The 22,339-nt window shown below is 44.0% G+C and overlaps 1 protein-coding gene across 1 annotated transcript in view; it reads left to right on the plus strand.

The window, feature by feature from the left end:
- LOC129624640 (ATP-binding cassette sub-family C member 4-like) overlaps positions 1 to 22,339 on the plus strand; it is a 158,857-nt gene that overhangs the window by 52,770 nt on the left and 83,748 nt on the right. Inside the window, exons 10-14 of the mRNA XM_055542793.1 lie at positions 2,269 to 2,358; positions 4,268 to 4,459; positions 9,142 to 9,236; positions 9,460 to 9,546; positions 18,407 to 18,503. Coding sequence (XP_055398768.1) covers positions 2,269 to 2,358; positions 4,268 to 4,459; positions 9,142 to 9,236; positions 9,460 to 9,546; positions 18,407 to 18,503 — 561 coding nt within the window. The remainder of the gene's footprint in view (positions 1 to 2,268; positions 2,359 to 4,267; positions 4,460 to 9,141; positions 9,237 to 9,459; positions 9,547 to 18,406; positions 18,504 to 22,339) is intronic.

A 22,339-nucleotide genomic window follows, 5' to 3' on the forward strand; every position in this document is an offset into this window, starting at 1 on the left:
GAATAGAGATCATTCTGTCATTTTTGAGATTGCATCCAAATACTGCATTTCAGACTCTTTTCTTGACTATGATGGCTACTCCATTTCTTCTAAGGGATTCTTGCCCACAGTAGTAGATATAATGGTCATTTGAGTTAAATTCACCCATTCCATTCATTTTATTTTGCTGATTCCTAAAATTTCGATGTTCACTCTCGCCATCTCCTGTTTGACCACTTCCAATTTGCCTTGATTCATGGACCTGACATTCCAGGTTCCTATGCAATATTGCTCTTTCCAGCATTGGACTTTGCTTTTGTCACCAGTCACATCCACAACTGGGTGTTGTTTTTGCTTTGGCTCCATCTCTTCATTCTTTCTAGAGTTATTTCTCCACTGATCTCCAGTAGCACACTGGGCACCTACCGACCTGGGGAGTTCATCTTTCAGTGTCCTATCTTTTTGCCTTTTCATATTGTTTATGGGTTCTCAAGGCAAGAATACTGAAGTAGTTTGCCATTCCCTTCTCCAGTGGACCACGTTTTGTCAGAACTCTACACCATGACCTGTTTGTCTTGGGTGGCCCTACACAGCGTGGCTCATAGTTTCATTGAGTTAGACTAAGGCTATGGTCCATGTGATCAGATTGGTTAGTTTTTTATGATTGTGGTTTTCAGTCAGTCTGCACCTCTGATGAAGATGGATAAGAGGCTTATGGAAGCCTTTTGATGGAGAGACTGACTAAGGGGGAAAGTGGAGAAGCTTAAAAGGCTTAAAAAATGTTTCTTGTATATTAAAATGTAGTTTCTTTTGATAGATTTTTCATTCCTAAAATATGAAACTAGTTTTTTTTTTGGTGATGAAAAATCATTGTCATTTTTTTAGTATGTGAATGTTGTTTAATCAGTTCAGTTTTTTCTAGAAAAAAATTTCAGTTTGAAGATTTTTCAGACTTTTAATCCAGACTGTGTGCTTTTAGTCTTTTGAGCATTTTACTTAATCACATATAAACTTTTTTATATTTTTTTTTACATAGAAGTTACTATTTTCTTAACACTCAGGATATGTAAAGACACACAGACACCCTGAGTCTCTCAGGAACGTGACCTGTGATAGGCATGAAGAGTACTTTGTCCTTCACCTTTGAGTTGGATTATGTGTTGTCACATATACCTTCATGTTTTATATTTTTCTTACAGTAGAAGTACCTTATTGCCCTGTTTAGCCAGGACACATAATGCATGTATCATGTACAAAATTGAGGCTTTATCACTCTGACCCATGGTGTCATAATTAATTTCTTTATAACCCATTTTTTTTGTTGTTGTTGTAGGTGTTGAATTAAAGCTCTCTTTAGAGCTTTGAAGATTACTTATAAGAGTTAATTTACCAAGAGTGACTTCTTAATATAAAGTGCCTCTTTGCTTGCTGAACATTACTGAGTTTCATTCTTTCAAATGAAAATGAAGAGATTAGTGGAGATTTGAAATTATTTAGGGCTTCCCTTATAGCTCAGTTGGTAAAGAATCCATTTGCAATACAGGAGACCCCAGTTCAATTTCTGGGTCAGGAAGATCCCCTGGAGAAGGAACAGGCTACCTGTCCATTATTCTTGGGCTTCCCTGTGGCTCAGTTGGTAAAGAATCCTCCTGCAATGCGGGAGACCTGGGTTCAATCCCTGGGTTGGGAAGATCTCCTAGAGAAGGGAAGGGCTAACAACTCCAGTATTCGGGCCTGGAGAATTCCATGGACTTTATAGTCCATGGGATCACAAAGAGTTGGACACAACTGAGCAACTTTCACTTTCAATTTATTTATTTAGTAAAAGGCCAGGCATGCCAGGTTCTTATGCTGCTGCTTTGTGGAGATTAATGAGACAGTTAAAACCAAGGGTCCTGATGAAAACTTATAAATTATTGAAAACATTCCACACTGGATATTGTATTAAGTACATTATTTTAATAAACTAGTATGCATCATTCAGTTTGCATTTCAGAAAGGTGTCTTCTCATCTCTGCTACTAAATTCTGTGGGTGTCTAGAGCTGAATCCATATGTCAATCTGGTAAAAGAAAGAGGCTTCCTAAAGGCAACTTAAAACTATTTCAAACCCCCTAAGACATAGGATTGGATGAAAATGCCTTTGAGACACAGTATCTTAAAATAGGAAGGAGAAAAATGTGAGTTAATGTTAGGATATCAGTGACTATTACGTTACTTTCTCTACTTTTTAAAGTAATGTATATTACTTTATGGAAATGGGTGCATTTTTATAAACTTTAATTTGCAGGAATCAGAAATCCCAACCCTACAAGGCCTTTCCTTTACTGTCAGACCTGGTGAACTGTTAGCTGTGGTCGGACCTGTGGGAGCAGGAAAGGTAAGTTATGATGACTTTTGTCAGCCTGATGCAATGCCACAGCCCCTATTCAGTCCTCAGAGTGGAGCCCAGAGCTGAGTGTGACTCAGTTTGAGTTTGAATTGGGTGTATCTAGAAAAGTGTTTCTCTAGGAACATTAGTTTTGCAAAAAGGTTTCATGGCCAACTACATTGGGATAAATGCACACTGTGTTTTCCTTCTTCATGCTTCATGTGACATACTTGGGAACTGCTTGTGGGGAGTTTGCACGTCTCAATGAAGGACATTATTTATGTGGCAGCTGTTCAGGATGGACGGAGACAGTGGGGACTTCTTTTTGTCACAGTGGCCCCTCCAGGAAGTCTGGAGGTGGTGAAGGCTCTTCCAGGAAGCTTTGAGCATTTCTTCATGTGACTTGACTTGGTCCCATCAGTGCACATTAGGGAATGTGCAACCACGTGCTGGAGCTAAAGATATAGACATGAGCCAGATCTTGACACCTCTGTCCTCCAGAGGCAACCAGGTTCTGGGGCAAGACAGATATGCAGGCAGACTATTTCAGCCCAGTGTGGTCAGTGCTCTGATGGCGTGGACATAGGCATGTCATTTCTCTGTGTTACAAGAGATGTGAAGGACATGTACGTGTGCACTTAGTGTCCTGTGTTTTGTACCACAAAATACAGAAACCTAAATGTGGGGTATGCACACGAGAGGGTGATGATTTCCTCTATGAAGGAGTTTTTTAAAATTTATTTTTAATTGGAGGATAATCGCTTTACAATATTGTGTTGGTTTCTGCCATACATCAGCATGAATCAGCCATAGGTATACATATGTTTCCTCTCTCTTGAACCTCTTTCCCACCTCTCTTCCCATCCTACCCCACTAGGTTGTCACAGAGCCCAGGATTTGAATCCCCTGGGCATGATGGACTTCTGTTCTTCAAATACAACAACCTCAGAGTTGTTTTAAATAATAATCTTTGGATATATTTTTCACACCTAGTCCTAGTTAGTTCTTATTTTTTAAAATAATATACTTATTTATGTGTTTGGCTGCATTGGGTCTTTGTTGCAGTGCATAGCATCTCTAATTGTGGCATGTGGGCTCAGTTGCCCTGGGCATGTGGGATATTAGTTCCCCCATCAGGGGACCAGGTATCTAACTAGAGTCTCTGGCATTGTAAGGTGGATTCTTCTTTTTTTCAGTGTTTGTTATCTGAATATAATTATTGTTTTTTTTTTAGCATTTCCTTTTGTACTGGGGGGTAGCCAGTTAACAATGTTGTGATAGTTTCAGGTGAACAGTGAAGGGTGTATGTCAGCCATCCATACACATGCATCCATCCTCCCCCAAATCCCCTCCCATCCAGGCTGCCATGTAACAGTGAATGGAGTGCCATGAGCTGTGCAGTAGGTCCTTGCTGGTGATCCATTTTAAATACAGCAGTGTGTACCTGTCCATCCTGAACTCCCTAACTATCCCTTCCCCCCATCCTGGAAGGTGGATTCTTAACCACTGGACCACCAGGGAAGCCTCACATAGCTTTTTAAGAACAACTATTTGTCAAGTAAAAGATACCCAGATGCAGGAGCAACTGCATTAAACATTAGATACAGAAAATATACATCCTGTTAGTCTGCTCTGCTAGTGAAGGATGTTAAACATTCTTAGTCTTTGCTGAGTAGAGCATTTCATCTGAGGGATCAGGCAGAGTAGATTGTTATCCTGTTAATATTCCTTTTCAACCTTTAGTTTACGGTGACCAATAATGGCTCTTTTCCATTTTTTTTTCCTGCAGTATCCAAAGCTGTACTTTATACTCTTCTGATATCGTGTATCAAGCGCCAGGGTGGGGTCTGCTGTGCTGCAGGGCATGTTCCATCCTGAGTGCACCCTGTTCACATGTGTGTGTTCCCGTCTGTTGCAGTCCTCACTGTTAAGCGCTGTGCTGGGGGAGCTGCCCCCGAGCCAGGGGAAGGTCAGCGCGCTCGGGAGGATCGCATATGTTTCTCAACAGCCCTGGGTTTTTCCAGGAACTGTGAAGAGTAACATTTTATTTGGGAAGAAATATGAAGAAGAACGATATGAAGAAGTAATAAAGGCTTGTGCTTTGGAAGAGGTGAGTAGTGACTCTTGAGTTGCATGTGGTCGAATTATGATAACATTGATTTAAGCTCTAAGGTTTCTTAAAAGTTCTTTTTTTTTTTTTTTTTGAATTTGAAAGGTCTTATTTGTTGCTTTATGCTGGACTTTGCATAAGTATGCAGTCATATATGTTACTGTTTTAATTCTGGTGTGATAATGATGGTCACAGAATGCCTTTGTTTCATTTGGTGAAGTATCATTCACTTTTAGATTCTTTTCTTAATGGGCAATTAACAAAAATTTGTAGAAGAGAGCACAATGTAATGAACCCTCATGTTCCCACCCCCAGGTTCAGCCGGGGTCAGCTGGTGGCCAGTCTTGCTAGGTCTTTACCCCTGCCCTGTGCCACCCCTCCACCCAACACCCCACCCCATCTCCCAGTATTCTAAAGCAGATCCTAGACGTCAGATTAGTTCATCTGTAAACATTTCATTGTTGTCGTTGTTCAGTCACGAAGTCCTGTCCAGCTCTTTTCAACTCCATGGACTGCAGCAGGCCAGGCCTCCCTGTCCTTCACCATCTCCTGGAGCTTGCTCAAACTCATGTTCATTGAGTCGGTGATACCATCCAACCATCTAATCCTCAGTTGTCCCCTTCTGCTCCTGCCCTCAGTCTTTCCCAGTGTCAGGGTCTTTTCCAATGAGTTGGCACTTCGTATCAGGTGGCCAAAGTATCAGAGATTCAGCTTTAGCATCAGTCCTGCTAATGAATATTCAGGACTGATCTCCTTTAGAATGGACTGGTTGGATCTCCTTGCAGTCCAAGGGACTCTCAAGAGTCTTCTCCAGCACCACAATTCAAAAGTATCAATTCTTCGGCACTCTGCCTTCTTTATGGTCCAACTCTCACATCCATACATGACTAGTGGAAAACCATAGCTTTGACTATATGGACCTTTGTTGGCAAAGTGATGTCTCTGCTTGTTAGTATGCTGTTTAGGTTTGTCACAGCTTTTCTCCCAAGGAGCAAGCATCTTTTAATTTCATGGCTGCAGTCACTGTCTGCAGTGATTTTTGAGCCCAAGAAAATAAAATCTGTCACTGTTTCTACCTTTTCCCCATCTATTTGCCATAAACAAGTTTTTATAAAAAAATTTTTTTAAGGACTTTAAAAAGTTTTAGGCATTACCTAGTTACAGGTATCATGTTGATAAATTCTAGTTTGATATTTTCCCGTATATATTGCTTGACCTTACAAAGCCCTCTTGGACGCCTGTAAGTTTATACTTTCATCTCATATTTACACATTTCTGGCAACTTGGCCATTTTCTTTTCAGGTTGCCTTGACAATCATAGATAATAAGATCCTTCTGTGTCTAGGTATAGAGGCCTTCAAGACTTGAGTTATTTTAGTGTTGCATTCATTTCAGATATAATCTTCAGTCACCCCCTGGGCCGTGTGATGTGAAAGAGCAAAAGGCTATGAAGTGGTTTGAAAGGACATGATCTGGTTCAGATTTCAGCTCTTCTGTTTAGCAGCTGACCATCCTCAGACCAGTGATACGACCTCACTTAGTCTTAGTTTCCTCATCTGTGAAATGGGGCCAGTGCTTCCTCTTAGCTTGTTGTGAGGATTAGAGATAATCAGCATCAGGATCCAGCACAGAGCTTGGTACACAGATCTTACCCCCCAGGACCTGAGAGAAGCCATATACACATGTACAAATGATGGAGCAGAATAAGATGGTCTTTCATGAGAGATGAGAGATGTAAACAGAGCCTTAGGAACCCAGCAGGTAGAGATGAATCCAAGATGGTTTCATGCGAGAGTATACTTGGGCTGAGCCTGGGAAAATGGGCAGGATATTGACAGACTGTGAGAGGAGGGGTGATTCTACATGGAAGAAAAGCTGTGAAGGAAGGCAGGGCTCCTGCTGCTTGACTCTCGAGTCCAGCCCTCCTCTGCCAGGGCCTCACGTCTTGCCCACATTTACCATTTCAGCAGTCTGCTTGGTGATGCTTCTACTGTAAGTCTCCACCATCGCTGAAGGGCCCTTGATGTGCTTCTGGATGGATGACATCAGATCTGCTTTGCTGTTTCCTAGTTTGCCTCTAATGTGTGTGTCTGCTGTTCAGTGAGAATTGGGGAAACTTAAAGGAAAATAACGTGAATAAGAACACCTGTCGGTGGGGGGAATTGTAGTCTATACGCAAGTCAGGCTTTTCCCTTTAACCTAATTGGAAAATGGTGGCTAGGAATTTAGCCTGACTTGGATTTTGTTGCAAATCCTGTGAAATGGTTTTCTCATTTGGGGCTGGCCCATAAATAATGTTCAGAGTCAACAATGCAGTCGCAGTCTTGCTACCAGGCTCAGAGAGAGCCTGTTTCTTGTGCCCTAACTGTGCTAAGTGAATGTGTGGATTTAGGTGCTTTTTCTAGAACATGGTTAAGGTTGTTGTGCTATGATGTGTTACTATTAAGCAAAATGAAACAAAAGCATAAAAGCTGAGTGGAACAGTTTGCAGGACTTCAACAGTGAAACAGAGGCCAATAACTCTGTATGCGTGTGTGTGTGTGCGCATGAATATAGGTCTGGGAACCTGTTTAAAGTGGCTCATTGTTGTTCATGAAAACCAAATCAAGAGATGGTAATAACTTCTGAACTTGTCAAAGAAAGAAAATAAAATAATGATCAATTTTCATGACAGATCAGTTGCTGCCTTTCATTGGATGTACCCCAGTTAAGCTTTGAGTGAGCAGGGACACTGTGTGTCTGTGTGCCTGTCAGGGAGGGTTATGATGGACACTCTTCTCTTTATGGTCATGTGCTTTACGTGTTATGACCCACACTGTGAATGTGGTCCCACTGTTGGTTTGATGGGAAAATAGGCATCAGCCACCAGTAGCAAGTTGCAATCAATTCTAGTCCTTTTTCCATTTATAGAGGGTGTTCTCACTTTTGAGTTCAGTGACTCTTGTTTTTGTAGCACATTCTGTAGAAGAGGAATGTGAGACTTAGGGAGATCAAAGGACTTGTTTCTCATGCAGACTCCAGTGTGCTCCCTGCTTTCTCCCCAAATTTGCTAAAGTAGAAACAGAGAGTGAGGGCGTCATCTGCAGAAAGGTACTGCTGTGTATCTTAGGTTGATGCCTGAGGGGTTTAGTAGATAATTCAAAGATTTCTAACATAATAATTGTGTAACTTAAACCTGATTGTTATCTTGTCATTTGGGGGATATTGTTGTCATTTTTTAAAAATTTCCCCAGATACTCTGGGGAAAATTGATTTGTCCATTTACTTCTTAAATAATATTCAAATATAACTTATGGTAGATTCCCAGATTCTCAAGTCAAAGCTTCATATCCTTCTTAACTTTTGAGATTTTCCTGCTTTCACAGATAAGCATCAGCTTAGCCCAGCTGATATGCTTGGTGTACATCGAGCAGACTGTTTCTTTCCTTTTGGTTTTCCTGCCCAGCCTGCTCTTTCTGCTCCCATTGTCTGTCACTGACCTTGTCTGTCACTGTATGACTTGCCTTAAGTATCACTGTGAAGATATTGGCGAGGTGTTATCCCTTCTCTGAAAGTAAGAAGCAGAGACCAAGATCAGGACAACTGATAACTTGAGATAAAACAAGTCCTCTGCCTTCACCTCCTGGGCCTCCAGCTCTCACACCTGTGTCTCTAGCACAGACCTTCACACCTGCGTGTCCAGCTGCACCATGACGTCACCGAGAGCTCGTCTCAGCTTGTCCACAAGTGATGTCTCCTAAACCTGCCTCCACCATCTTCCCCAGCTCAGTAAATGGAGACCCTGTCCATCCCCCTCCTCACCCCAGACACCACAGTCTCCTCTGACAGCCCACACCCATCCCGTCAGCAGGTCTCACAACTCTGCCTTCCAAATGTGTCTGGAGTGTGACCCCGTCTCTCCATTCCCACTGTTCTCTAGCTTATTCCAGTAATGTCCTCATTTGTATTCGCCCTCACCCTTCCCCACTTACTGCCTGGTTTCTGCAAAGCACAGGAGTTTCATTGTAAACCTCAGACCATGTCAGTCCTCCCCTCCCCCTCCTCCTCTTACTGGAGTGCCCCCAGGCTCCTCCTGCTCTGTCTCTGCCCTCACTCCCCTCATTCTTACTCTGCTCTGCTCTCCTGCCTCCTTGTCATGAACACCTTGGGCATCTCCCCGTGGTCCCTGCACCCACCCCTTCATCTGTAAGGAGCAGCCTCTCCAGGTCTGCCTGAGCCCCTCCCCACCCCCAGATCTGCTCACACCCACTCTGAGCAGAGCCCTCCCCATCCAGTGTGGACTCACTTCCCTCCTTCACTCTCCATCCCCCTGAGCTGGCTTCCTTTTCCTTCTTGTCCTGGGTACTTATGCTCGGGTTAATTTTCCATATCACCCACCTCCCACCATGGAAAGAAATTCTAAGGGCTCTGTTTTCTCGTGGATGAATTCATTGTGCCCAGAACGGTGCCTGGTGTATAGTCAATCCTTAGTAAATACGTGTTAAAGTGGTAAAATGCATAAATGCTTTGAAAAAAATACAGAATATGAGAGTTTAATTTTCCTGGTTACAGTATAGTCACTATGAAATAAGCCCATTGCTGTTGATTAAACACTTGTATAAAGAACTTATGTTAAAAGGTTAGGATGGCAGGAGAACACATTTTAAATGTTTTTCTTTTTCCCCTTTTCTATCTCCATACAGGATTTTCAGAATTTGAAGGAAAGAGATCTAACTGTGACAGGAGATGGAGGAACCCCGCTGAGTGAAGGCCAGAAAGCCCGGGTCAGCCTCGCCAGGTAGATGGGGTTTCAGTTGCCATCCTGCCCCTCCTCCTCTGCAACTCCTAGTGGACGTGAGCAGGCAGACCCCGCTCACCGGGTGGGCCTGTGTGAAGCAGGGTCTTGGCCCTTTCCCTGGGCTCCTGGAATGAACATGAAGTTGTTGGACGCCATCATGATTCAGAGATGAGACCCAGGGAGTGTGAAGTGTCTTCTCCTGACGTCTCTCTACATTTTCTAGAGCTGTGTATCAGGACGCAGACATCTACCTCCTGGATGATCCGCTCAGCTCAGTGGATGCAGGAGTCAGCAGGCATTTGTTCGAACAGTGAGTTTGCACCTGTTTTATATAATTTCTTCTTTCCAGGAACCCTGTAGGGATCAGGGAAGGGAGCTCAGGAAGTTCTTTGTGCTCCAGGAGACTCAGCTCCCTCTGCCCTGGTGTTCCTCTCTCCACTCCCTTCCCTCCACAGAAGATCCATCCTAGAGAAATCTTACATCATGATGAGGTCAGGACAGGAAAATACAGCAGGTGCTTCCAGTGTGTGGAGGAGAGTGGGGTCCATGCTTTAGGGAGTGAGGGATAGATGGCAGATTCCTCCATGACTTGTAGTTGATGGATCCAGACCCCAGGGATAAGAAGGGCAATGTAAAATTTTTAAATCAGAGAGTAGGACTTGGTAACCTGGTAACTGGATGCCAGCCCTTTTCCTCCATCGTGTGTTCAAGGCACATTAGAAGTGAAGTTTTCAGTACTGACATAGGACTTCTGTGGAAAGACTTTTGGTTTATGCTTATTAATTAATCTGTTGGTTTGGAAATACTTAATAAAGACTAGAATTTGCAAATGATTTATTTCGCATCTGAATATGACTCAATTATTTAACATTGCTTAATGGATTCTTCGGAGAAGGCAATGGCACCCCACTCCAGTACTTTTGCCTAGAAAATCCCATGGACGGAGGAGCCTGGTGTGCTGCAGTCCATGGGGTCGCTAGAGTCGGACATGACTGAGCGACTTCATTTTCACTTTTCACTTTCATGCATTGGAGAAGGAAATGGCAAACCACTCCAGTGTTCTTGCCTGGAGAATCCCAGGGACGGGGGAGCCTGGTGGGTTGCCGTCTATGGGTTGCACAGAGTCGGACACGACTGAAGCGACTTAGCAGCAGCAATGGATTCTTACTAGAATTAATACTTAGACCCTCATGTAGGGTAACCTTGAATTTGAAACTCGATATCTTGGCTGAAGTCCTGACTCTCACTTTGTTCTGGAATTTGTTGTCAGTGGCTCTTTATTGGCCACAGAACTCCTGAAGGAGAAGAGCTCTGATGCTTTTCTGTCCTAACACACGCTGATTGAGGCCTCTGGTGGAGTCTAGACTGGCCTGTTTGAAAGCCTCATGAATTTTCTTTTTCTGAAACAGCCTCTACATCTACCCCACAGTTAGTTCCCTTGCTGTTGTTCACCTTGTAAAGCCAACGAGCCTTCCAGCTGCACTTATTAATGTCCTGCTGTATACACTGAGATCGATGCCCTTACAGATGTTCCTACACAAAACCTCTCAGTTTACAAGAAGGATGGTGAGCCAGGAGAGGGTAAGGACCACACTGGGCCAAATAAGGGAGACTAGGACACCCAGCTCTCATTCCTGCCTCTGAGGAACCTGTCTCTATGTGGAGCTTGTTAACACAGATGCCTGGGAAAGCTCAGCAGAGTCACGGCTTAGAGAGTTTCCATACAGGGTAGGAAGTACTAAGTGGAAATGGAAGTGGCAGCTTGAGGCTTTCACTGAAGTTGGAAAGCTCCCTGTGCCCAGAGCTGGGCGGGCAGTGCCCTGGGGGCCTTCAGGCTGGGTGGGTGTGTGTGGAGGCTGAGAAGAGGACCCAGTCCTTTGCTGAAGGAAGAGGAGAAGCTCAGGTGTGGAGGGAGGAGGAAGCAGGGTCGTGAGTAGTACAGCAGGCATGTCCTCGCCTGGAGGAGGCAGGGTGTTCAGCAGAGAGAAGCTGTTTGGGAATTCTCGTTGTCAGGTCCTATGTTAGTTTCTAGGATTGTGTCCATCCAGGCTGCTCTCACAGGAACCAGAGTTGCATGGCTTAGAAATAATAGAAAGTTTATCTCTCTCAGTTCTGGAGGCTGAGAAAGTCCAAGTCAGGGTGCTGGCAGATTCAGTGTCTGGTGAGGGTCTGATTCCGGTGTCCTCTCATGCTGGAAGGGTAAGGGATCCCTGTGGTTCCTTTTATCAGGACACTAATCCCTTTCATGGAGGCTCCACCCTCATGACCTGATCACCTCCTGATGGCCCCACCTCCTAATACCAAAAAAGTGAGGATTAGGTTTTAATGCATGCATTTTGAGGACAAAAACTTTCACTCTACCAAGTTGTCACAGATGGAGGTGCTTAGAGAACAGAAATTGATTCTCTCACGTTTCTCGAGGCTGGGAGTTCAGCACGTGGGCAGCTTTGGTCTCTGCAGTGGCCACCGCATGGTGTTCTCACTTGGTCTCCCCTCTGTCCTCGAGCACCCCTGTGTCTTTGTCCATTTTTTAAAAAAATTTTTATTGAAATATGGTTAATTTACAATATTGTGTTACTTTCTTTGTATAGCAAAATGGCTCAGTTATACACAGCTATACATTCTTTTTAATAGTCTTTTCCATTATGGTTTATCTCAGGATATTGAATATCCTGAATATAGTTCTCTGCACTGTACCATAGAACCATGTTGTCTGTCCATTATGGGGTCACACAGAGTTGGGCACGACTGAAGCAACTTAGCAGCAGCAGCAGCAGTTTGCATCTGCTAACCCCAAATTCCCAGTCCATCCCTCCCCCACACCACCTCCACCCATGCAACCCCACGTCTGTTCACTATGTCTGTGAGTCTGTTTCTGTTTTATAGATAGGTTCATTTTTGCCTTATTTTAGATTCCACATATAAGTGATACATGATATCTGTCTTTTTCTTTCTGACTTACTTCACTTAGTATGATAAAGTCTAGGTCCATCCACACTTCTACAAATGGTATTCTTTCTTTCTTTTTATTTTATGGCTGAGTAGTATTGCATCATCTATATGTATCACATCTTCTTTACCCATTCATTTGTCTATGGACATTTAGGTTATTGCCATGTTTCGGCTATTGTAAATAGTTTTGCATTGAACATAGGGTTGAATGTGTCTTTTTGATTTATAGTTTTCCCCAGATATATGCCCAGAAATGGGATTACTGGATTATAAAATAATTCTGTTTTTAGTTTTCTGAGGAATCTCCATAATGTTTTCCATAATGCCTGCAACAACTAATAATCCCACCAGCAGTGTAGGAGGGTTGTCTTTACTCCATTCCCCTCAGCCACTGTTATTTTAATGCTGGCCATTCTCACTGGTGTGAGGTGATTCCAGATTGTGGTTTTGATTTGCATTTCTCCAATAATTCACAATGGTGAGCTTCTTTTGGCCATCTGTGTCTGTCCTTTGGAGAAATGTCTATTTAGTTTTTCTGCCTAAAAAAAAGGCAGTTTAGTTTTTGGTTGGATTTTTTGTTGTTGTTGGGTTATATGAGCTGTTTGTATATTTTGGAAATTAAGCCCTTGTTGGTCACATTATTTGTAGTATTTTTTCCCATTCTGTAGGTTGTCTCTTCATTGTGTTTATGGTTTCCTTTACTGTGCAAAAACTTGTAAATTTGATTAGGTCCTGTTTGCTTACTTTTTTTTTTAATTAAAAATAATTATCTGTTTATGGCTGTGCTGGCTCTTTGTTGGTGGAGGTTTCCTCTAGTTGTGATGAGCAGGGGCTTCTCTCTAGTTGCAGTGTGTGGGCTTCTCATTTCAGTGGCTCCCCTTGAGCAGAGCACCGGCTCTAGGGTGTGTGGGCTCAGTAGCTGAGGCTTCTGGGCCCCAGAGCACAGGCCCAGTAGTTGTGGTGCATGGACTTAGTTGCTCCGTCGTATGTGGGACCCTCCTGGACCAGGGATCGAAACCATGTCTCCTGCATTGGCACACAGGTTCTTTACCAGTGAGCCACCAGGAAAGCCCTTTTTGTATATTTTTGCTTATATTTCTATTGCCTTAGGAGAAAACGTTGGTATAATTTATGTCAGAGAATGTTTGCCTCTAATATCTTCTAAAGTTTTATGGTATCACATCTTATGATTAAGTCTTTAAGCCATTTTGAGTTTATTTTTGTGCATGGAGGGAGGGTGTGTTCCAACGTCATTGATTTGCAGTCCTGTGTCTCTGTCCTTGTGTCTTAGTCTCCGCTTCATCTAAGCACACCAGTCAGATTAGATTAGGTCCAGCATAATTGAGGGTAATGATTAACTCTTTAAAGTCCCTGTCACCAAATTTTAAGAAACTGATGGTTAAAGTGCCACGTGAATCTCAGAGATAGCCAAGTGAAGAGACTTCAGAGCTCTGGATATGAGAAGCTGGGATTCCATGTCTTCTAAGCAGGGATCGTTAGTCTTTGGTGGAACCTGCCCAGGTGTAAAACGTGCTCAGTGTTGGGATGATGAAAGAGTCGTGGAGATGGATGGTGGTGATGGCTGCACAACTATGTGAATGTACTTAATGCCACTGGGCTGTATGCTTAAAATTGTTAAAATGGTAAATTTCGTGTTATATATATATTGTAACACTTATACAAACCTGCATAGTAGCACTGAATCTTTGAGAACATGAGAGAACAGGGCAGATGACACATGGCGTGGCCTCCAGTTCTCTGATCTGACCTCCCACCTTCTCCTGTTCATGACTTGATGAGTTTTTCATTAGAGAAGTGCCTGTGTCTTGTCATGAGTTCAGTGACAGGAGCTAGTGCTGTGACAGTGATTCCCTACCCCCACCCTCCTGGCATCGTGCGTATCTCAGCCTCTTTATTCCTAGGACCCGACCTTGAACTCACAAATGTGTGTCAACCCATCTTGTGAACATCTGCACAAGTTCCCCATCAGGGCGGGAACAGATCCTACTGGCCGTTGCATCCATGTCACAGGGGAAGGCAATTGGTGTGAAGTACAGTGTGCTGATCACAGAAGTTCTCCTGAGTTCTTTTTTGAACACAGGAGATATTTATAAAATCCTTTCAAATATTTTGGGTGTACCACTTTGGATATATTCTTGAGAGAAGCAGGCTTAAGACAGTTGTTTGTTAATCAGAACCACATTCTCTAGGGTGATTTAAAGCAAAAGCAGAGAACATAAAAGCAATTTAGGAAATCACTCAGCAGCAGCTGGAGAGTGTTCTCAAGCTAGGGAACTGGACGAACAATATGCTGTGAGAGATGGTGGTCACGTGGAAGCTTAGTCATGTGAAGGGTTTTGTATTAAAAGTGAATGAATCACACTTCTGCTTACGATGAACAGATTCCTTCCGTTATGAAGGAAGGTCATTAAGGTTCGTGAGTTTTACATTATGCTGTGAACACTAAATGGGTTCTGTCACCCACAGAAGATGAGTGGCCTTGGGTGAACTGATGCTCTCTCACCTGTGTCCAGCTGTGGATCCTGTTCTGGTTCAGCCCCACATCCCAGACCCCCACCTCCTGCATTATCAAGTCTTCGGGTCTGTCCTGATCAGACTCCCATGCTGCTGTCTACACAGCTCACCCTCCTGCTCCAGCCCTTCTCAGACCCCTCTTCACATTCAGGAAGCAGCTCCAGGTCCTCAGACAGAGAACAGGCTTCCTTGCCGTCTACCCCCTCAGCCTTTCCAGCTCTACCCCCACTCGGGGTCTGGCTGTGCGGGCTCTGTGGGGTCCTTTCTCACCCCCTCTGTCTCTGCACATTGGTCCCTCTGTCCCAGAGCCAGGGAGCAGTGCACAGGACACAGAAGGAAGGCGGCCTTGCCATTCCCTCCCACTCCTCCAGGGGGCGCCCCTGCCCTCTGTCTTCCCACAGCCCTCAGTGGGTGCCCTTGACCATTTATGAGTGCCCTCACCTGCCCCCAAGCTATGAATGCAGGAAGGCGCCTCAGCCCAGCGTGTTCTGTCCCACGACCCCTGCACTTGCTGTGTCTTTTTCCAGGATGTTTTCCCAGAGAATCTCAGGGCTCCCGTGTCTCCCCAGAAAAGTGAAGTTGCTCAGTCATGCCGGACTCTTTGTATAGTCCGACTTCACGGACTGTACAGTCAATGGAATTCTCCAGGCCAGAATACTGAAGTGGCTGGCCTTTCCCTTCTCCAGGGGATCTTCCCAACCCAGGGATCGAATCCAGGTTAGCAGCTGAGCCACAGGGGAATCCCAGCAATACTGGAGTGTGTAGTCTATCCCTTATCCCGCATATCTTCCCAACCCAGGAATTGAACTAGGGTCTCCTGCATTGCAGGCGAATTCTTTACCAGCTGAGCTGTCAGGGACCAGCCCTTATATAGGATTATATGTGGGATTATAGGATTAACACAACCTTTATATAGGAATAACAGTTAAACAACTGGTTGCTGCTCAGTAATTTCTATGGCATGACTTGGAAATCTTTACTCTAAAAACTTGGAAAACAGTGTATTTTCCTAATGATTTGGATAAAAGCATTATGTAGGAAAAATTCAAAGCCATCAACTGATCACTCTGTTGTAATTATTTATGTTACCTCATCTGTGATGGAATGTTAAGAAGAAAACAATTTAAAACTTTTGTGTTGGTCTATTTTGGACTTTACAGCCCATTAGATTTAATTAACATATGCCTTCCTAGACTACTGGCAGGTAATTATGAATTAAGGAGAAAAAAAATTCTATTTAAAAGCTTTAGTACTAAATCTGAAAAAAGTGTTAGTCAAGAAACTTAGTATGAACACTGAACTAACACATGTTAAAGGGTAAACATGAATCCTTTTGGACTTAATGAAGCAATGGTTTGTGTGTTGAGTCCTGGGGTCCTGATTCTGATCACAGACCCAGTGTCCAGAGTGTCCCCTTAGGACTCTGTCCTGAGTCCAAAGCACAGGGCCACTTGTGGTTAGGGAGGAGCGGAGAAGGGGGCTGACGTTTACTGAGCCTGTCGGTGGTTTGATTTCTCAGAAGTTGTCACTGACGTTCTGAGATGAAGAAAATGAGGTTTAGTTGCTTGTCTGACATCGTCAGACTCGTGAGAGGGACTGAGCTGCAGCCTGCTGCCTCCAGATTCTCCATCTGACTCACTCACAGGCTGAGGTGTGGCCCATGCTCCTGAGATTTGCTCTGCGAGGGGCTTAGGTTCCCAGAGTACCTGCCTGGAGCCCTGCCCATGGTCAGGGGGGTGCCAGACCTGGACACTCGCTTCCCTAGAGGGGTTGTGGACCCTGTGGGATGAGACTGGGGCTGAGTTCCTAGGGGTCTGCTTTTAAAAGGTAGGAGCAGTTGTAATTTTTTTTTCTGTGAAAAAAATTTAAGGTTGAATACTGAGGGGGGTCTTGATATAGAGAACTGGTGGGTGCTCTGAGCTGTTGGATGATTTCCATTTTGATTGGGGCCATTTGAGTTCTGTTCTTTTATTTTCATGTTTGGAAGGTGTTCAGTCCTAATGAAAGAAGTCTTGCTTCCTGATTGGGACTGGGAATGTTGCAGAGACTGATGGAGGCCATGCTAGGATTTAGTTTCTGTCTAACGTTCTTTGGGAGCAAGTATCTAGCCAATGCACTGTGGCAAAGATTACAGAGAATCTATTCGTTTCTTCATTGCTAATATTTACATAATTGATTATAATCATGTAGAAAGTTGCCCTAGAATGTACACATTTTTATATGACATAGATCTCTCTTCTCATTCCCACATAGAGATGAAATAGTATTTTAGTTCAGTCAAATTTAGGAATATCAGTATTAGTTGCTTTTCTTTATGAAACATGTAAATAATTGTTAAGCTGAGTTTTAGGGGGAAAAAAAAAAAACTTAGCTATTGGTGCCTCCTTCATTGGACTACTTTTTAGAAGTTTTTCAGTTCAGTCACACAGTCATGTCCGACTCTTTTCGACCCCATGAACTGCAGCATGCCAGGCCTCCCTGTCCATCACCACCTCCCAGAGTTCACTGAAACTCACGTCCATCGAGTTGGTGATGCCATCCAACCATCTCATCCTCTGTAGTCCCCTTATCCTCCTGCCCTCAATCTTTCCCAGTATTAGGGTCTTTTCAAATGAGTCAGCTCTTCTCATCAGGTGGCCAAAGTATTGGAGTTTCAGCTTCAACATCAGTGCTTCCAATGAACACACAGGACTGATCTCCTTTAGGATGGACTGGTTGGATCTCCTTGCAGTCCAAGGGACTCTCAAGAGTCTTCTCCAACACCACAGTTCAATAGCCATCAATTCTTTGGCTCTCAACTTTCTTTATAGTCCAACTCTCACATCCATACATGACCACTGGAAAACCCATAGCCTTGACTAGATGGACCTTTGTTGACAAAGTTATATCTCTGCTTTTTAATATGCTGTCTAGGTTGGTTATAACTTTTCTTCCAAGGAGTAAGCATCTTTTAATTTCATGGCTGCAATCACCATCTGCAGTGATTTTGGAGCCCCCCAAAATAGCCACTGTTTCCCCATCTATTTGCCATGAAGTAATGGTACCGGATGCCATGATCTTAGTTTTCTGAATATTGAGCTTTAAGCCAACATTTTCACTATCCTCTTTCACTTTCATCAAGAGGCTCTTTAGTTCTTCTTCATTTTCTGCCATAAGGGTGGTGTCATCTGCATATCTAAGGTTATTGATATTTCTCTCCTGGCAATCTTGATTGCAGCTTGTCCGTCATCCAACCTGGCATTTCTCATGATGTACTCTACATATAAGTTAAATAAGCAAGGTGACAATATACAGCCTTGACGTACTCCTTTTCATATTTGGAACCAGTCTGTTGTTCCATGTACAGTTCTAACTGTTGCTTCCTTATCTGCATACAGTTTTCTCAAGAGGCAGGTCAGGTGGTCTGGTATTCCCATCGCTTAAAGAATTTTCCACAGTTTATTGTGATCCACACAGTCAAAGGCTTTGGCATAGTCAGAGTTAGGTTCAAATTTACTGGGGATAAATGTAAGAACCTAGCAAGACTAATTGATCTATGTTTAATTTTTATTATTGATTTGGTATTTAAACTGCAGATTTTTGACTAATGTGTAGTCTTTGCCTTATTTTTTTCAAAATATAAGTTTCCAGTTTGAAGCGCCCCATTAATGTGCATTTGCATACTGTGCCTTTTGCATTTGTAGGTGTATTCGTCAGGCCTTGAAGGAGAAAATCACAATCTTAGTAACTCATCAGTTGCAGTACCTAGAAGATGCAAGTCAGATTCTGATACTGAAAGATGTAAGTGGTTTCTAGAAGTCTGGGGAATTGCTTTTCTCTCAGGTGTGTTGAAGAACAAACTTCCCCACAGGTCATTCTCCTTGGATTCATAGTAAACACCCCCTTCTCAGAGCAGGTGGTGTTCATGCCTTGGAGGATGAACCCAAAGACCTGTAACCCCCAAGGCTCCTGTCCATGGGAATCTCCAGGCAACAATACTGGAGGGGGTGGCAATGGCCTCCTCCAGGGAATCTTCCTGACTCAGGGATCAAACCCGAGTCTCTTGCTATTGAATCCTGTCTCATTGGCAGTCAGGTTCTTTACCACTGGCACCACCTGGGAAGTCCAGAAATGTCACTGCTGCTGCTGCTGCTGCTGCTGCTAAGTCACTTCAGTCATGTTTGACTGTGCGACCCTATAGACGGCAGCCCACCAGGCTCCCCAATCCCTGGGATACTGCAGCAAGAACAGTGGAGTGGATTGCCATTTCCTTCTCCAATGCAGGAAATGTCACTACTACACTCTAAGTCACATAAACCCTAAAGTATATAAAAGTGCAACAGCATTACTAAATCGTCACTGTTCTGATGAAATCTGTTAAGGATAATGATTCAATTTTGTTTAGAAGTTTTCATTTTCCTCTTTCACAAATTAAGTCAAAATGTATCACTTAGAAATTAGAGATACTAACATCTGATTATATCTAAGTGATTGTTATACATAGTTTGCCTAAAGAGCATCTTCCATTAACACCAAAAGCGAGGTTGGGTATCCAAGCACCCAGGTCAGAGATGCCCATTCTGCTGGTGTCTCCAGTTGCTGGTCTCCCTGCCTAGGTCTCTATGTGCCCGATACGTGTGGGAGCCTGTGCGACAGGAGGACAAGGCCCTGCCTTCACTGGGCTCCTGTTCTTATGGGGAGGATGTGACAGAGAGAGAGGTGGGCTAACATCCTGGCTGCCTCCCTGAATAGAGGTGCCTTACAGGGTCTGAGTGACATGAAGGTGGGGGCCACATTGTCACCTGGGGGAGGGGGTCTGAAGCAGGGGGTCCTAAGGAAGGCAGACCCCCTAAGGAAGGAGCTGACTGGGCAGGTTGGAGGAATGGCAGGAAGACCAGAATGTCTGAGGAGAGTGAGCAGCGGACAGGAGGGAGCTGGTCTCTGAGCAGTGGACAATGGGCGGTTGTGGGATGGAAGCCATCGGATGGTCCAGAGCAGAGGAGGGATGTGATGTAATGTGGATTTGAAAGATTCCTCTGATGGTCACTGGAGGGGTGACAGAAGAAGTAATTAGGAATCTTAGTAAAGCTGAGGTGACAGAAGAAGTAATTAGGAATCTTAGTAAAGCTGAGGAGACAGAAGTGTGGGCTCAGGCTAGACGATCAGTTTCTAGAGCTGCCATAACCAAGCACCACAAACTGGGTGACTTAAAACAACAGAAGTTTATCGTCTCCTTGTTCTGGAGGCTACAAGTCCCAAATCCAGGTGCTGGCATGGCTTTGCTCTCCTGAAGGCTCCAGGGGAGAATCCTTCCCTCCAGCCTCTGGTGTTCACTGGCCTTCCTTGGTGTTCCTTGGCTTCCAGCTGCAGCACTGTGGTCTCTGCATCTGATGTCACATGGTCATTGTCCCCATGTTTGTCTGAGTCTCATAAGAACATCAGCCATATTGGATATAGGGTCACCCTACTCCAGGGTGACCTTATCTTAACTTGATTATATCTGCAAAGACCCTGCTTCCAAATAAGGTCATGTTCACAGGTGTCATGTTTGAACTTATCTTTTTGAGGAGGGGGCACCATCCAACCCACAACTCCTAGCATGGTTGGGGGTGGGGTGGAGAGTAGTGAGAAGTGTTCAGACGTAGAGGTCCTTTGATGCTTCACTCCTTGGCTTGTTTGCCTCTGTGTCTCAGCACCGTTGTCATTAACCCCTGACTGTTCCACAGGCCCTTGGTCAAATTCCCGACTTAAGAAATGAATCTCTGCTCTAAGAAAGATTATTAGAATGCAGAACCTCTGTCTCTCTGGAAGCAGTTCCATGTGTTGACTCCTACCTGCTCCTATAGGAATGGGAAGGGGGTGGTGGTTAAGGTTTTTTGAGCTTGAGAGCAGTTGATTTCATGTGCAGAGAGTGCAATTCTAGTGTGCAAATCCCAGTGTTGACAGTGTTATGAGCACAGGATCAGTGGGCAGGAGAATAACCTATTTATTCCATCCCTAGATGTTTTAGGGTCCCCTTATTGCTTCCTTTGAGGACACTACCCCCAATTTTACTACTAACAAACAACTATTTGTCCACTGGTGAATACTGCTGCATGAGTTGGGGTCCATCCTTAGTGTTTGGCCCGTCTCTCACAGCAGAGGGGGGATGGCTGCCCCCTTGTCCCCTTGGAATTGTCAGTGCTTGGCTGCTGAGTGAAATTGCTGTCTTTGTACTACCAGTCATTTCATTGTGTATATTACAGATATCAAGTGGTGAGCACTAATTTCCTTGAAGAGGTGTATGAATTTTGCCTCCCAAGTGGAACAAGACACACTATATCCTACATACGTTTCTAGTTCTGAAGTATCAGATGGTACCCAGATGCTTCACTGGGTTTCTCCCATTGGCTCACCTCAGGGGAAAGGGTGAGAGGGGTCCCAACTAGGGTCCTGAGTCCATCTTTCATCTGACCACTGTTAACCAGAGCTTCTTGCATTTGATGAGTTTTGCATCCTGGGATTTTTTTCCTAATGTTTTGTTTGCCACTGAGTGATTCAGGTGTGTCTTGCTTAGGGGTTGGAAAATAGAGAAACATATTTTTTTATATGACTTTCTAAGGGAGAGAAACTGTGCAAGGATCTGTCACTCGTGTTTGAAGAACATGATGAGATTGGCTGTAGCTTAAGCAGTTGCCTGTTTTGGGGAAGGATGGTTGGCTGCTTGTGGTTGGTTGTTCTTAAGTTTTTCTCTCAGATCTGAGTGCACTGTTTCTGGCTTAGGTTTTGGTTTGTGGGCACAGACTGCCAAGGCTTTAGAGCCACCCCAGCCCCATGGCCTCCTTGTTTAATTACTTTAAAAGGTGGAATATTGAATTTTCAGTTGGAAACTTGCTGAGTGTCTGGGGACAGTTGTAGACCAAGGAGAGGCCTCTCGTGGATTTTCTGTCCGGGGCTGGTTCCTGTTATCCCAGCCGGGCACATGACAGTGCGACAGTGACAGTGGTCAGTGAAGATTTCATGAGTGACTCTTACCCATATGCAGATGTGCTTGTCCCCACCTCTGGGTTAAGTTTAAATTTCTTTCCTGGAATATCCTCCCCAATTGACTGTTTTTTAAAATTCTGCTTCTCACATAATGTGCTGTATGTGCTTAGTCATTCAAGTCATGTCAGACTCTTTGTGACCTCATGGACCCTCTGTCCATGGGAATTCCCAGGCAAGAACACTGGAGTGGATTGCCATGCCCTCTTCTAGGGGATCTTCCCAACCCAGGGATCGAGCCCAGGTCCCCCGCATTGCAGGCAGATTCTCTACTGTCTGAACCACCAGGGAGGCTTCTCTCAATTCCCATGTTGTCTGTAGAGACTGTGCTGATCCTCCCACCAACCTCTGTGCTTTTTGCTTCCCCAAGTGCCCAGGGTACTTATGTCAATGGCCTGCATTTTAAACACACAAGCACATGTTTCTTTCATATCCCCTAGCACCTAACACAGGGTTTGGCAGAGAACACAATGCTCAGTTCTATACTGAGTTGACTGAACTAGATTTTTCAACAACACTTCTAGACTCAGGGATTTTTTTTTTTTCTTTTTTTTACAAAAACCACAATTTAAGGCCACATAACTTTTCTTGACTAGTATTTAGGTTGTTTTAAT

Source organism: Bubalus kerabau, chromosome 12, assembly GCF_029407905.1.
Source record: "Bubalus kerabau isolate K-KA32 ecotype Philippines breed swamp buffalo chromosome 12, PCC_UOA_SB_1v2, whole genome shotgun sequence".
NCBI classification, from domain to species: Eukaryota; Metazoa; Chordata; class Mammalia; order Artiodactyla; family Bovidae; genus Bubalus; species Bubalus kerabau.